This window comes from Carya illinoinensis, chromosome 9 (genome assembly GCF_018687715.1).
Source record: "Carya illinoinensis cultivar Pawnee chromosome 9, C.illinoinensisPawnee_v1, whole genome shotgun sequence".
Lineage (NCBI taxonomy): Eukaryota > Viridiplantae > Streptophyta > Magnoliopsida > Fagales > Juglandaceae > Carya > Carya illinoinensis.
Genome location: NC_056760.1, coordinates 1,674,942 through 1,690,427, shown reverse-complemented (window position 1 = coordinate 1,690,427; position 15,486 = coordinate 1,674,942). Strand labels below are relative to the sequence as shown.

The 15,486-nt window shown below is 35.3% G+C and overlaps 2 protein-coding genes across 6 annotated transcripts; both read right to left on the bottom strand.

Annotated features, from left to right (window-relative positions):
• Nucleotides 1–139: 139 nt before the first annotated feature.
• Nucleotides 140–3,676, bottom strand: LOC122275713 (pentatricopeptide repeat-containing protein At2g33760-like). 5 transcript variants are annotated; one of them, XM_043084912.1, is made up of 5 exons: nt 1,437–3,676; nt 1,210–1,281; nt 974–1,114; nt 765–894; nt 140–532 (listed from the first exon to the last, which is right to left on the bottom strand). In XM_043084912.1, exon 1 carries the CDS (start codon nt 3,494–3,496, stop codon nt 1,625–1,627), a length of 1,872 nt encoding a protein of 623 aa, XP_042940846.1. In that variant the 5' UTR covers nt 3,497–3,676; the 3' UTR covers nt 140–532; nt 765–894; nt 974–1,114; nt 1,210–1,281; nt 1,437–1,624. The 5 variants fall into 5 exon arrangements, with proteins under 5 accessions (XP_042940846.1, XP_042940845.1, XP_042940844.1 ...); XM_043084911.1 differs by having other exon boundaries at nt 1,210–1,277; XM_043084910.1 differs by having other exon boundaries at nt 974–1,281.
• A 465-nt stretch (nt 3,677–4,141) lies between these two features.
• LOC122277674 (kinesin-like protein KIN-5C) lies at nt 4,142–12,966 on the bottom strand. Its single transcript, XM_043087764.1, has 23 exons — nt 12,706–12,966; nt 12,382–12,511; nt 11,632–11,790; nt 11,176–11,525; nt 10,952–11,090; nt 10,742–10,839; nt 10,500–10,656; nt 9,791–9,860; nt 9,598–9,674; nt 9,012–9,065; nt 8,833–8,913; nt 8,646–8,757; nt 8,484–8,570; nt 8,220–8,395; nt 7,891–8,052; nt 7,650–7,757; nt 7,045–7,203; nt 6,887–6,970; nt 6,596–6,801; nt 6,410–6,511; nt 5,929–6,038; nt 4,885–5,036; nt 4,142–4,658 (listed from the first exon to the last, which is right to left on the bottom strand). The coding sequence occupies exons 1-23, from the start codon at nt 12,762–12,764 to the stop codon at nt 4,461–4,463; spliced, it is 3,030 nt and encodes a 1,009-aa protein (XP_042943698.1). The 5' UTR covers nt 12,765–12,966; the 3' UTR covers nt 4,142–4,460.
• Nucleotides 12,967–15,486: the final 2,520 nt, after the last annotated feature.

Sequence of the window (15,486 nt, the reverse complement as noted above, 5' to 3'; positions counted from 1 at the left end):
GCCCTCGAGGTCGGCTTAGTAGTGGCCATGAACGCATAGTGAGTTGTGAAAGAATGTCAATTGTTTTGGATAGATAAGCAGCTAAAAGGATCTTTTGTGAGTCAAATTTTCGGGGTAATGCCAAATACAAAAATTTAAATTGTATAAGCTTGGACTATTTCATTGTATGTTTGCAAAAAAGCAACCATAAAAAATTGTACAGAAAGGGTCCTATATTGGAGGAAACAACATATGAAATCCTTATGTTTGTGAGAGGTATGTGCAATTGCACGCCAGATGCTTTGGACAACATGATAATTCTTAATCCATAGGATTCAACTCGTTAGTACTAGACTTTCGCGCTTCAATGCTTATCTGCTTCGGCTTACTTAAGCGCTATCCATGCTCCATGCATTTAGAGTCTCAACGATGATATTCTGTGTCCCTTTGTTAAATGCGAACAAGTAAGCGTAATGGAAGACTGTAAGCGACCCTAGATGTGATATACGTTTTGGCCCCCAGCTCCAAAACTTTCCACAGCAGAATGATCGATCTGCAATAAAACATTAACGACTGAAACATTCAGAGAGAGACTAAGACAGGCGTATATTCTTCTAGATTATCTGAAGCTAATGTCAATAATCTAATGTTCGCATCATGGTATAGGCATGTTTTTCTTCATGCAAATAAGTAGGCATAATGTCTAATATATCAGCATAACAGAAATATACTGTATGAAGCAAACTTGAGCAGCAGTTATTCCTTTAATCTAGAGATCATCTCACCCTTTTGACTGGTTTATCGAATATTTGAAATTTCTCCCCTCTAACAATAATTATTCTCCAATAGGCCATTGTAACAATTGCTTCCCACTAGTACCAAGCCACACCATTCTCGGAACAGCCTGATACGATTCTAATGAAAATCAAGTAATTGATCAGCAATTGAAATATAAGCATTGTTGTCCAGAACCCCAAAATTAATTATTAATTACCTGAATTCCAGCCCATCTTTTACTAGTAACATCTTGATGTGTATCAGCCTCTTAGCCCAACCCCACAAAATCCTTCGGTTCTTCCCAGCATCAAAGAATGTCTTTGAGGCATAAACGCAGCCGTAGTCATATCTCAGCTCACTCCAACCATCAAAAAATGTGGTATCAGGTACATATCTTTCTTAGGATAATATGTTCCGATTGTATGGTACTCATCCAGTAAGGTTAAGACTCACCTGTAATACATGCTTTACATTGCGCCCAAGCATTACATACGAGCATAGATATTCGTACCTTCGATCACCTGCCTATTTAGAATCATGTTACTGAATTGTGTCTCCCACATAAAGCATAAAGCATTACGACTAGATGTCGAATGTATGGTAGCAGCAGTCAGCCAACTACCAGATGTGTGGGTCTAAGACCATCAACCATTACTTCTTTCATTTGCAAGAAACATTACCTGTATAAGTTATGATGCGAGACTGTCCAAAGCATCAACCAAAAAGTCGCACTGCAAGTCCCAGATGGCTTCTATAGTGACAAATGTGTTTCACAGATATATGACGGACATTCTTCTTCGATAAATTTGAGTTTAACCAAACTACCCAAATATACCATTCATGCTTTGGCTGCTCTCAAGTAAGCAAGTTACCAATAATCATCACACGAGCAGGCCCCCATCTTGAAGTGGTGAAATCGACTGGCATCTCGAACAATGATCTCCCTCTGTGTAACGGCTGACACCATCTTACTGAATGTGTGACAGTCACCACAAACCCTAAGATTTTTTGTAATCCTGATAGGAGTTCCCTCAGGTGTTGCAAAAAGGCCAAATGCTATTGCCAACTTCTCACTATGCGTGTACAAAATTCCTAGCTTAACTTCCTCTTCAACATCATGCAACACAAAATTTGTGTCAGGGACATAACCAGCCAACTCCAACCTCTTGCTCAAACTTTGCAGCATGCCATAGATCTCCTCTGACTGAGGATGGGTTTTGTCGCCCACACTAAATTGATAAATTATTTTATCCACCTCAATCCAAGTCCAACCAGGAACCTTTTTTAATCTCCTTCGCATCATCATATTCCTGATCTTTGCCACATCTTTCCACCTTCCTGCTTTTGCATATATATTTGAAAGCAATACATAGCGCCCTGGGTTCTGAGGCTGGAGCTTAAGAAGGGATTCTGCGGCCTTTTCAGCCAGGTCCATATGGCCATAGATTCTGCATGCCCCAAGCAAAGCACCCCAAAGCCCCTCATCTTTCTCAACTGTCATATTCTCAATCAGTTTCAATGCCTCATCAAGTCTCCCCGCACGGCCCAAGAGATCAACCATACAAGTATAGTGTTTCACATCTGGTCTCACCCCATGATCATCCCACATCGAGGAGAATAATTGAAGGCCCTCTTCAACCAAACCTGCATGACTACACGCATATAAGAGTGAAATATAAGTGATCCTATTCGGTGATATCCCACTTCGCAACATCATAGGGAATAGAGCAAGAGCTTTCCTTCCCTGTCCATGATACCCATAAGCTGCAATCATAGCACTCCATGAGACAACATTCTTTTCTTGCATTCCATCAAAGATTTCCTTCGCAGAATCAACATTCCCGCACTTAGCATACATATCAATCATGGCAGTTCCCAAGGTAATATCCAATGAAAACTTATTCCTACAAATATAATCATGAATAAATATCGCCTTATGCATAGCCCCCAGTTTTGCACATGCATAAACCACCATCAGCATAGCAACCTTATCAGGGACAATGTCTTGATCTCTCATCCTATCAAACAAAACCAACGACTCTTTAGCATTCCCATACTCAGCATACGCACCAATCATCATTGTCCAGGTCACAAGGTTCCTATTTTGCATTTTATCAAACAATAGTCGAGCATCCTCCATTGCCCTACATTTCACATACATGTCCACGAGCGCAGCACAGACAAAATGATCCGGCTCCAACCCGCATTTCAAACCAATGTCGTGAATCACTCTACCCATTTGGAGGTCCACTATATCCCTACAGGCCCTTATCATGAAAGGCAATGTATAATTATCTGGCCGCGCCCCACATCGAATAACCTCCCTAAATATCCCAAAACAATTCATATAATCACCAGCTTTAGCAAGCCCACCAATCATTACATTCCAAGTAACTGAGTCTCTCTCTCTCATCCCAGCAAATAAGACGTAAGCATCACCCATAGCCTTATGCTGTGCATATGTGTATAATAGCTTGTTAGCCACAATGAGGTGTCGGAGCATCCCAATCACAAGCACCTGGGTATGAACTTGTCTAATCTGAAATACGTTTCTACAGTTCAGCAGCATAGATATGTAAACCATGGGGTCCAGAGTCTGAGAAAAATGAGATTCTAGTGGTGGTTGAATCTGGGTACAAGGAACTAGTTGGTGAAAATAACGGTTTCTCGTAGAAGCTGAGAGTAGGCGAAGCGTATCATTGTTTGTGAGTAACAGGATCTGGGTTTTAAGTTTGAACATTAGAACATTGGAATATTGCCGGTAATTTCTAACTACCTTCGCAACCGGCAAGAATTATTCAAAGAAAGTCATGGAAATTCAAGCATTCAACCACAGCAGCTGTTGGATACGATTTTATTGTTTCCTTCCCCTCGCCAATGGCTAGAGCCAGGTGAAGGCGAAACATCCGGGCCAATTCTCCAAACTTACCAACTCGGCCCATCAGAAACTATATCCTAAGTTTAAAAAAAAGGTATTTTCATTTTAATTAAAATATACAGTTTCTATTTAATTAAGATAAATATTTTAACTTCGGAGATATTCTATTAAAAAAAAAAATCATAAACTTATAAATTTATTATAAAAATATTTTTATTATAAAATAGATATAATATTATATAAAATTATATCAGTTTATAAATTTATTTTTATAATATTTCTTTGTAACTGTAATATTTTCATTAATTTAAAATATAGATCGTAGAGTAATGCTCCAAAAAAAAAAAAAAACTCCTCAAGTTTATTGTTCTTCTCACGGGTCCAATTTCAATTACAAAGATTAGTGTAATACTGCAAGTAACATAGCCTCCATAGCATCATTTATATTTTATAACAATAAAAAGTAGTTATTCAATAACAATCTATACATACCTACAACAACAGTGGTGTTATGGAACAAATAGCATTACTTTAAAATTACCGCGTCAAATGACATCCGAGTGTTATTCAAAGAGCATTCCAAAAATAAATTTCAATCATGAACCAAGCTTTGCGTCAATATACAACATGCCTTTTATCAAGCTACAAGTTGCTAAATCCCAAGACAGGATTTACTCATACCCTGTGCGGGACATGACACTACACCCTCTGCAGCACCAGCATTCTAAGAATTCTCGTACAGCAACGGTAAGTGTACAAGAATAATACAAATACATATCTCATTCCATTATGCAATTTGCAAATGAGGCAAAAGACCAACGACTCTTTAGTTCAGTTGGATAAGCGGTGAGCGTGGGATGAGCGAAGGTTTCAGTTCCTTCGCTTCCAATGATTCATATGAATGGTTTTCCCGGAATTCCTCAATAAGGGCTTCCATTGGCATGGCTCGAAGTGACTCGATGGTTCCCCTACTTGGAACTTCTGGCTCACATCTTGTTGGTGTTGTGCCACTGGCCTCATAATCCTGCACATTATTGTTTAATGTAACTATATCTTGCAGAGGCCAGTAACAGATTAGTACTGATTTGTGGGCATACTAAGAAAATAGATGAAATAGTTTGGCCGTAATTGTGCCAAAAAAAAGTAAGGTGAAGCCTCAGGTTGACTTGTGACTGAGACACTCGGCACAAACACAGCAGAAAATACGAATCAACATTCTCAGCATAATACCAAGTGTTAGATCAACATACCATATATTGCTGCTGAAAGGTTTCCCGTGCCTTCTCCTCTATGCATGCCGCTTGTCCAGAGTGATCTTCCCTTAGAATTTCGAGGCTATTTGCATGGGCTTTCACAACCTCCAAAACTCCAGATATAGATGCTCGCTCCTGCTCAGATACACCTGCAGCAATCGATGTCCACGAGGAAAATATCACATTCCTAATCATATAATTCAAAACAACATCAATGGTAATGATATATCATCAAACGTCAATCATCCATTGTTATTCATAGAAATCTGCATGCAAATAAACAAACCTGATTCAAATATAACATAAAATCAAAGATATCACGTTCAAATATTCAAGGCCAGAACTAGGTTTAAAAATTCCCTCACAGTTTAAGTCCTGCAAACTTCAATCTTAGCATCATCACATGATTTCCACACGTTAACCAACTGCCTAGTGGTTGGATATACTTTCCTATTTTGTACAACGATCACTAAAGCCTCCCCTGGTTTTAAGTAAAATGAAATCGACACGTTTTCCTTCTAAATTCTTAGATTCTCCCACGTAAAGGGCATGTGTTAATAAACTATAAATTCTAAGCATTAGCTAGCCCCCTACATCACTAAACATTCAGTGATGTGGTCGCTAGTTAACCCTAAGCATAGAGTGGTAATTCACAATTTACTCTGTTTTTTAAGATCAAAATTATACGGATCTGCATCAGAAATGAAAAGCAAGCCAGTTGGAGAATCATAATAACAAGAATATGCATAAAGTACATCATCCATTAACTTCCTTCTTTTTTTTGGTCGGTAAATCATAGAAGTACATCATCCATTAAATATTACCTCAGTGGAATCTTAGGACACATCAAGAACAGTGCAACTTAAATTTCTATTTATTGGCTTTTCTCTGTAAGATTCAGGCTACTTAATGGAGGGTGAAAAGTTTTTCCTCAAAAAATGACTTTCATATCTACTTGATTTAATGGAAATTCCTAGGTTAATTGCAAATTTGATATAAAGCAAGATTATATTCAAACAAGTCTCAATGCATAACACTCACTATCGACATGCTGAAGAACATCCTCGCTATTCTTTGACACATCTTGCTCAGCTGCAACCCGAGCAGAACTAATCTCAACATCATGCTGCTCATTGCTATCAGAAGCATTCCTGAATCAGACATTTGAAAAAAAAAATTGATAAGTAATAAGTTATTTCATTGATATAAAGATAGGCATAGCCCAAGTACACTTGAAAGCATCAGACATTAGAAATTAAACTAGTAAAGTAGAAAATCAGACTAATGAGGGGCATAAAATCAAGAGAACAAATGAATATTCAGGCTTCCGTTTTTCTTCTTCTTTTTTGCCACAATAATGAGGCGCCCATAAGATCAATTCAGAAAGAGTTGTCAAAGTAAACATTGGGCAGAGGCACCCACAAAATGTAATAAATCAAGAGGAAAGCCTTTTTCCCCTTTCCTTGTCCATCTGTATAGAAAAGGGTAAAGAGGAATTCAATAGGACCCATCGACCACTCACCTGATAAGTGACACCATAGCGGAAACATGTTTACTGCCCATCTCATTCACACGCTCGTGTGTCCTTTTCAAGTGTTTGAAAGCCGATTCGGCAGTATTTACACTAAACCAAATGGATAAAATGAATGTTAAAGAATAGATGAAAAGATATGATTCAGAGTCAAAGGAAGCATTGAATCAAACTTACCATTGCTGCACGAGTACCTCCATGCGACAATGTTTTGCAGCAGAGTATTCAGCACCATCATTGGCATCATTTTCTGCTTGCGTAGAAAATGCCTGCCACTTTCTTTTTGCATCTGTTGTAATACCCTCCATCGATGAAACATGTATATCCAAGAATGCCTTGTTTGCAATAGCACTTTCTCTAATATCAACAAGCCTTGTGTCGACCTGTCAGCTCCCCTCATAAACAATTCTTGACAAAAACATAGAAACAAAAATGGAAGATATATAAAGAAATACACACACAACAGACCAGCTCTTTTTGGCGCTGAATGTGATCGGAGACCAAACTGGTTACATCAGCAATAAGCTTATCAGCTTCAAATTTAGATTGCTCCTGCAAAAAATAACCTCGACATGTTATTTCCACAGAAAAAGATATATCTGCAGTAAAGCTTATATCTTTCATACCTCATAGGCCTTTTGAAACTCAGCAATGCTCCTCACTTGAGTTTCATCAGCATGCACTGCATAATGTTCAAGCCTCTTTGATTCTTCCAGAAGCTTTTGAAGAAACCCGTGAGTGTAATCAGAAATGTCCCGCGTTTGCTCAATACTAACGTTAAATCTCTTTTCAATACAAAGCGAACAAAAAAAAATATTAGATCATATTAGTAAAATAGTTTAAAACCAAAAAGGGAGAACAATGGCAAGACCAAAAAAAGGGACAACTTTCCAATTCTTTCATTTATCAAACCTTCCACTTGTAGATCAATTACGAAACTTTCACTAAAAATTTATATCAAAAGAACACCAAATTTCCGTGACAAGTTCCTGGCATTAGACGTGCTAATCTATAAATTCTTGCTAAATTGTGAAGAAAACACTAGCAAACATTCTGTCCTTTGTTCATTGTCCTTTGATTTTGGTCCATCAAAAATTGGATGTCCATCTTGAAAACTCAATCCACCAGTCAGTCAACTAAAAACCTATTGTTAACAAATTTTCAGAAAACAATCATGGGGGAAAGAAATAATGAAATTACAGCTAGACATTCTAAATATCAAGACGCCAACCTGTCGCAATTCCCTCGCAAAAACAGCCAATTCTCCCTGGTGAGTGGATAGAGTACTCTGAAGATCATTGAATATTGAAGAGGCTTCACAGGCCTCTGATGCTAAAAACTAATTCACGAACAACACAAAACAACAAAACCATACACACCAGAAAAGGGAATTATAACTTCAAAATAATAATAACCCATCCATGAGGTATAGTAGGAGGTAAAACAAGAGAAAACTTGATCCGTGTACCTACTTCTTCAATAGAGTGTGCATTAAAAGCAGCCAAAGAACAAATCTCCTCTAGCCCAGCATTAGAGGTCGCCTTGTGCAAGCGCACAACATTTTGCACTGCCTCTGTATGAGACATATATAAAGCCCTCAAAGCTGTAACTTTCTTCTTCACATCCACAACAGCCTAAACGCACGAAAAAGGTTACTAGATCAAATATGAATGAAACACAATAGTGTGCTGACGCAACACTACAATTCCAATATATATATGTATATATATATCATAAAAGAAAATAGTTCAGGTGAAAACAAATAGTTAATGAGAATGAAGAAGCAAGCATCATTTAATACCTTATTGTGTATGCCTGTAAAAGAATGACATAGCTTCTCAACACTCTGAAGCTGTTCTTTCTGTTCAGACATTGAAGTTGCCACCAATTTGCAAAGGGAACCAACTTGGTGGGAAAGCTCTAATTGGAAACTGTTCACCACCAATCTGTTATCAGCATTAAGTTTGTCTTCTCTTCCTACAGTATATCACATAAAAAAGCAGAATGTTTTTCAGTGACAAGTCAATACAATTTGAAGCCTAGAGATAAACTGTGGAATGCATACCAATTTTTGAAAACAATAATGCATTATCTTGAAGAGCTTTTTCCAAGTCAGATTGTAAAACACAAGCTTGATGAGCCAGTGCATTTTCTGTTCCACAAATAGAGCAACAATATGAATACGCGACATAATATCAAAACATGAAAAAGAGTGATTCATGCATACCTGCTTTTCTCTGTTCAGAGATGATAAAATTCTTTTCCGTCAAAGCATACCGACATTTATGGAGTTCCTCCTCAGTGTTGGCAAGTAATTTGTTGGTTTGATTCAGGTTTTTCTGGGTGGTATATTCCACATCAGGATCAAAACCCACCCAAAAATTCTAAAACGCATACAAAAACATATAACTGACCTCAGTAGCATCAAGTTTATGGCTCAAATCAGAGCATTGCCGGATTTGGACATTATATTTATCTTGCAATTCCTCAACTTGCTGTTTGAAACATGATAAAAAATATATATAAGAGGTTAAAATTTAACAACTATATGTAACAAGAAAACAATGTTTAAAAACTAAGGCCACACACAAACCTTCTGATGTGTTTCTAGCATAATCCCCATTTGCTCAATCTGATCTGCCATAGCCTAAGCTCGAGGAAAATAACACATTCCATATAAAGGGAAAAAGAGATGCATCAGAATTGAATAAGCAATGAAATAAGAACACAGAAGGTGAGCATCTACAACATTCAATATGTATCTGGTGCTTATTCCAAGTCAAAAGGACATCCCCCCCCCCCCCCCCCCCGGGGGCGCAAAAGACCCTTCTTAACAATATTGTATCCACAACCACATTGAAAGTTTGGATTCAGAGATGAGATGATTTTAGATGATAGTTGAAACTTAAATAAAATATTGTTAGAATATTATTTTTTAATATTATTATTGTTTTGGGATTTGAAAAAGTTGAATTGTTTATTATATCTTGTGTGAGAATTTGGAAAAATTGTAATGATGAGATGAGATGCTTTCCGAATCCAAACGGAATATCACATTCACAGTGCAATAAAAATGAAACAATTTATGACAATGGCAATCAAAAGATACAAATGTAAGCAAAAGCATTGAGGAAAAGAAGAAAATGGAGTGGGGAGGAGGGGAGGGGAGACTGCAATACCTTTTTTTCACTCTCCTCCTGATAGTATCGCTCCTTCGGAATATAGACACCATTTTTTTCACGTGCAGCATAAACCTCTAAATAAAAGGACAATGGTGAAAAAACAAGAATCGTAAGAAGCCCATAAATTTCACACAGCACCACTAATTGCACGCAAATATACTGTTTCACCAACAACGAACACCTATCTCACCTGCCTTCAGGCGATCAATTTCACCATAAAGATCCTTGATAAGAGTTGACTTCATCATTTTTTGGTTAACCTAAAAGTAACCAAAACAAAGAAAGAAACTTGCTATAGACATAATAATTAAATTTGAAATTCTTAAAACTTTGCTAAATTACTGAAAGTAACAACACAATATGTGCACCAAACCCATCCTGAACAAACCTACAAAGACATGAAATTTGTGAATATCAGAAAACAAGAATTTGCATGGAATGCAAATGGTTCCCCAAAGATCTCTCCACTCAATGTTCAAGGCCAACTACAATAACTTCAAAGTATAACCTTTCTGGCATTACTCCTAAAAATCCCAAAAGCAAGCAGAGAAAAATGATGACACTACGTTGTGTACTATTTACTCAGACTACAAAGGTATGAACATATACCAAGATCCTGTCCACAGAACCCAAAATGGAAACAGAAGTATAAAACAAAAAGTCACGATTCAAGGAAACTAATAAGAGTTTACTAAAGAAAAGGAAACCAGAAAGACATATATGTGTCGCAGGGTATATCATTCAGTTGTTCATGGTATATAATGGGCAAAAATGCATGGAAATGCTAGCAGCAACGTTTACTCTTTAAATTACACCAGTAACTAAAAAACATAGCACATAAAAAGGCATCCATGCAGTAGACATACTATTATCTAAAAAAAAATCATGAAGTAACTAACCTCGGGCTTATTTTTTATGTTCTTGGCCCTATGCGCGTAATCTAGCGTACTTAAGGTTTCCTCCAAACAGTGTACAGCAGGTGAAACCGTGGCTATAATGCATGTCTTCGTTCGTCCTCCCAGCGAATCACGAAGTAAACGGGTAAGCTTGCTATCCCTAAATTACAGTTAAAAATTTAACCATTGGTGGGAAAAAGATAATGGAGATATAAACTGAATAACTTTAAAAAAGAAGTGCAAACCTGTACGGGATATGACCAAGATGCTCAACGAGGGCATTAATCACTCTCCCTAAAGTCAGTAAACTTTTGTTGATTTCTCCAGCTTCTCTTGCACGGCCCTTATGAATCATGGTTAAAAAATAACCATAACTTTCAGATTGAGGTGGAGCGCAATATCAGAGGTAAATACAAAGCAGAAATAGAATCATGCATCAAACAAAGTATGGTTACCTCCCGAGCACCAGAACGAGAAATGTTTTCCGAGCCAGCTAAATCAACTAGATTCAGTTTGCCACATTTAATTAGTTCTTCACCTTCTGGCGTTGCTTCCTTAATGTGTATTGTAATGGAAAACAGAGAATGTGATCGACTGCAATGAAAAACATATCGTTAATAACAAAAGGAAGCATGAATTTCACTCTAAGCATAAAAACTACTTTAGAAACGAAAAGTACCTTGACTGTTTGTTTAGTAAAGTTTCTGCAGTGCGACGTTTTGCAGATCCTCTTTCAATAAGAGTGAAAATCTCACTCGAACTTGTCACAATTTCCTCCTCCAGGCCTCTAACAAGAACTCCACCTTTCCCATCCTCCATCAGAGGTAACTGCTTTTTCGTCTTATCCTCCAAAGCAACTCTCGAAATCTCCTCAGGCGCAAGCAAATCAGTGATCTCCTCATTGTACAGTTCCAAGAAAGTTACCTTCACACTATATTCTGCATTCTGGCTCTCAAGAGTATCAAATATCTGCTGAACAGCCCTAGGTATAACTCCAGCTTCTGGAGGCAATTCTCCGTTTGGCCCACTCTATCACAACATCACGGGACACCAACAAGCTCTCATATTATGATTCACGCAGGAAAATGCACGAACGTTAACATGAACCTAATGGTTAAATACGAAGATATTATACCTTTGACCTCCTGCATTCACCTTCCATTGTGTGAGTCTTTCCCGTACCTGTTTGGCCATACGCGAATATGGTACAGTTAAAGCCCTCTAGAACTTCATTCACTATCGGGATCACTGCTTGTTCATAGAGATCTTTTTGCTGGGCTGAAGGGCCAAAAACCTTCATATACCCACACAACAAACTCTTAGCATCTACCACCAAACATCAAAATCGAGTTCAAAAAACATTGTTGAAGCTTCTGGCATTTATGTGCGAATTCTATACATTTACAGAACTCCGTCGAAGAAAACAGGATTTACCAAAATTAAAAAATGCATCATAATCATTTTACCCTATCTTCTAGAAGTGAAGTGTATACAAACAAATGTGAACCTACTCTAGTGCTTGCCCTAGACCAAATTGTACAGAAAATAATCCGCTGAAGCCAACTAATCCCCAGCAGCAATTAAAAAACTAAAATTCAGCAGCAATTCTAGTAGGAGATTTAAAACACAAAAAGCGCATCAAAATAATCCCTCTAATTAAGAAAAGAGACTTCATAAAAGTTGAGGCAGATTAAAAAAAGGATTATAAGAACCCACTTACCCATTTGTGAAATTAACGCTGTCCCACTAACCCTATAATTTCATGAATTTGTTAATTCTCCCAACAAAACGGGGCACCGATAAAGAGTTCAATAGCATTTTCCACAATCTCAAAAGCCCACCTCGACATTTATGTTAGCAAATTAACCAGGCTTAATTTTCATACCTTATCGAAAGTGAAAACCCTGTCGATATGTTTCCCGGCAATGTTTTGGGACACGGCCACTTCTCTATTGTACTCGTTGCAAGTAACGACCTGCGGTGCATTGCTCCGTAACTCTTCCTCGCTAAAAGGCCTGACAAAAAAAATTAGAACAAAAGGACATATATTAGGGGAAAAAACCATGAATCAGTTACACGTTGCAAAGCGTACTTTCCAATCCGAAAAATAAAAATAAAAATACCCGACTCGACGAATTCATTCTGGACTAAGAAAAAAACAGACATAAATAGAAGTAATTTTAGTAGTGTATGAAAGAGGGCTGAGTACCTGCACCGAAGAAGGACCTGAACGTTGACGCCCTTCTCTTTCTCGTGGCGGCCGGACATTTTGGATCGGCAGCGAGAGAGAGAGCGGATCCGCTACTGAAAAAACTAATCTCGCTGCTACGGATGCGAAATGGTTCGCTATCGCAGTCCACTGTCCACCGGCTTTGTGCTCTCTCTTTCTCTCTTTCTGAAGTTGGGAAGGGAGCGGGATGGGGTAGAAATTTGAATTTCTCTCGAAGCAGCTCCCTTCCTCCTTTCGGTATGTATCGACGGCCCAACATGAAGGCACAGTGATCTGACGATCAATATTCACAATTCTTTTTGTTGACTGGAGTATCCCTATTCTACTTCATAATGCCGGATTAATCCTATCGTTTGGATTCGTAGGGTTCGCGAACCGGTTGGGTTGAAAAGTTCGCTAAGGCCTAAAAGCCCGTATATTAAGGCCCGTTTGGTTTAACATATATATTACCTTATCTCATCTCAATATTTAACTACTATTTAAATATAAATACCTTTTAATTATAGATTTTTAATTTTTTTCATCTAATCATTATCTAAATTTTAAAATTTTTCAAACTTTCAAATAAAACATAAAAAATAATTTAACTTTTTTAAATATCAAAATAAAAATTATATTATAACAATATTTTAACTTTATCTATCTCATTTTTTAAAATCCTATAAAATATCTTAATTCGAACTATTTCATTATTATTTACAAATTATCTCGTTATTATTCACGTATTTTCATCTCATTTGCGCAACAAAACGAGACCTAAGAGAGAAAACATACTAATTGCTTAGAACAATTATATATATTTTTTTCTCTTCAAATTACTAGTTTTTTTGCAATTTTCACCCTAACTTGCAATACTGATATATTGTGTCCTCAAGTTATTAAAAGCTAATTTATTTTCACACTCCATAAAGATTTGAGTGTTAAGATTGTGTCGTCTCATCTAATTTTCATACATCTCAACGACATTAAGTTATGAAGTATCAGCTTCTTATATTTTAAAAACGCAATATATCAATTTTGGTAGTCTAAAGTTTCAAAAATACTAGCTCAACATTTTTTAAAATACTCAATTAATATTAAAAAATGCTCTCTTAGAGCATCCTCATTGGATTACCTAAATGTAAAAATAAAGTCTTATTTAGCTTGCAATGGATTATGCAAACTCAAATTAATTGCCTTTGAGCTACAATATATGTAAAAGTAAAATCAAATTTGTTTGTTACTATTTAAGGAGTAAATGTTTATTTTATTACTTTATATTACTTATGAATACTAATTTAATTATAAATGATTACTAATAAATAGAATAGTAAAATATGATGAAATAAAATAAATTAATAATTTAAAAATTAAATATTTTTTAATTATTAATTACTCATTATTATATAATGAATAAATGGATAATTCAATATTAGAAATTTAATGTGAATAGCTAAAATCAAATTCATCTTATATTATTTTATTATAATATAATAAAAAAATAGTTATTTCGATGTGGAGGCTTATGTGAATAAAATAGCTAAAAGTTAAATTCATTTTATATTCATAAAAAATGTCTTTTAACTTTGAATAATCTATTGAGAATACTCTTAGCACGCGATACCCTTAATTTTTTAGAACAATGGTAAATAATAAAAATCAAAATAATTAAATTTAATAATAGCTAAAATTTGGGAAAAAAAAAACATTTTAAAAAAATTTTAAAAACAGAGGTGGCCAATAGGCCCTCTTTGGTTGCCCCTAAAGTGGGCCCGTTATGAAGGTAGCCTTATCAGGGCCACCAAAAACAGGTGAATTTAATTGATTTTTTTTTTAAAGCATATATTCAATTTTTAGTTAGTTTTTCTATATCTAGTTATTTAATTTATATTTAATATGTTTTTAAGTCTTAATGATGTGGCATGCTAATGAATATCTTTTTTATTTTTAAAATAATGAATGTGCAATGTGGAAATGTATCATGTGATTGATTTTTATATGGCAAATGAGTCTTATGTTAATATGCTAAATAAAATATTATTATAATATTATTTTTAATATTATTATTATTTTGTAATTTAAAAAAGTTGGATTGTTTATTATATTTTATGTAAAAATTTAAAAAAATTATGATGATGAGATGAGATGAAACACTTTTGCTATCTAAACAAAGCCATAATTGCGAGTTAGTAATTAAGATCTCAATTTCAACATTTGAATTAATATAGTCTATATAGATATATAAAATAAGTTTAATAATGTTTATCATTTTTTGAATAACCCCAAATACTTAATAAAAGTCACAAATCCATTTCGCATATTTATCTTATTTATGTTGGATTATAATTAACGTTTTAATAAATAAAAAAAAAACATCTCGAAAACTTTTATACACGAATGAATGCAAATTAATACATCTTAGAGCATCTACGTCTCATTCCTTATCCTCATCTCTATAATTTAACTCAAAATCATCTTTCCTCAAAATTTTTCCTAAATTTTATTCATTTTTTAAAAATCTCTTGCATCTCATTCCCCATCCCTATCTCTATTCTATTAAATAATATTTTTTTATTCTTTTTTATTATTTTTTTTCTTTCACTTCTATTTACAAATTTAACTATTTAATATTTTTTCTTATTTTTTGAACTATTACTCTAGTGAATATTTTAAACAAAAATTAAAATTTTTTTTTTGTGAATATGAGAATATTTTTAAAATTAATTTTTTTATATTTTTCGTAATTAATTAAATTATTTTTAAAACTATTATTTAAAATTA

What these genes read in the sequence shown, in the direction of transcription:
- LOC122277674 (XM_043087764.1), bottom strand. Translation starts at nt 12,764, where the DNA reads ATGTCCGGCCGCCACGAGAAAGAGAAGGGCGTCAACGTTCAGGTCCTT. An exon ending in TTGCGAGGGAATTGCGACAG is followed by an intron (nt 7,204 to 7,649) that starts GTTGGCGTCTTG and finishes TGTATTGAAAAG; the next exon opens with AGATTTAACGTTAGTATTGA. An exon ending in GAGGTACTCGTGCAGCAATG is followed by an intron (nt 6,512 to 6,595) that starts GTAAGTTTGATT and finishes CATTTGGTTTAG; the next exon opens with TGTAAATACTGCCGAATCGG.
- LOC122275713 (XM_043084910.1), bottom strand. Translation starts at nt 3,496, where the DNA reads ATGTTCAAACTTAAAACCCAGATCCTGTTACTCACAAACAATGATACG.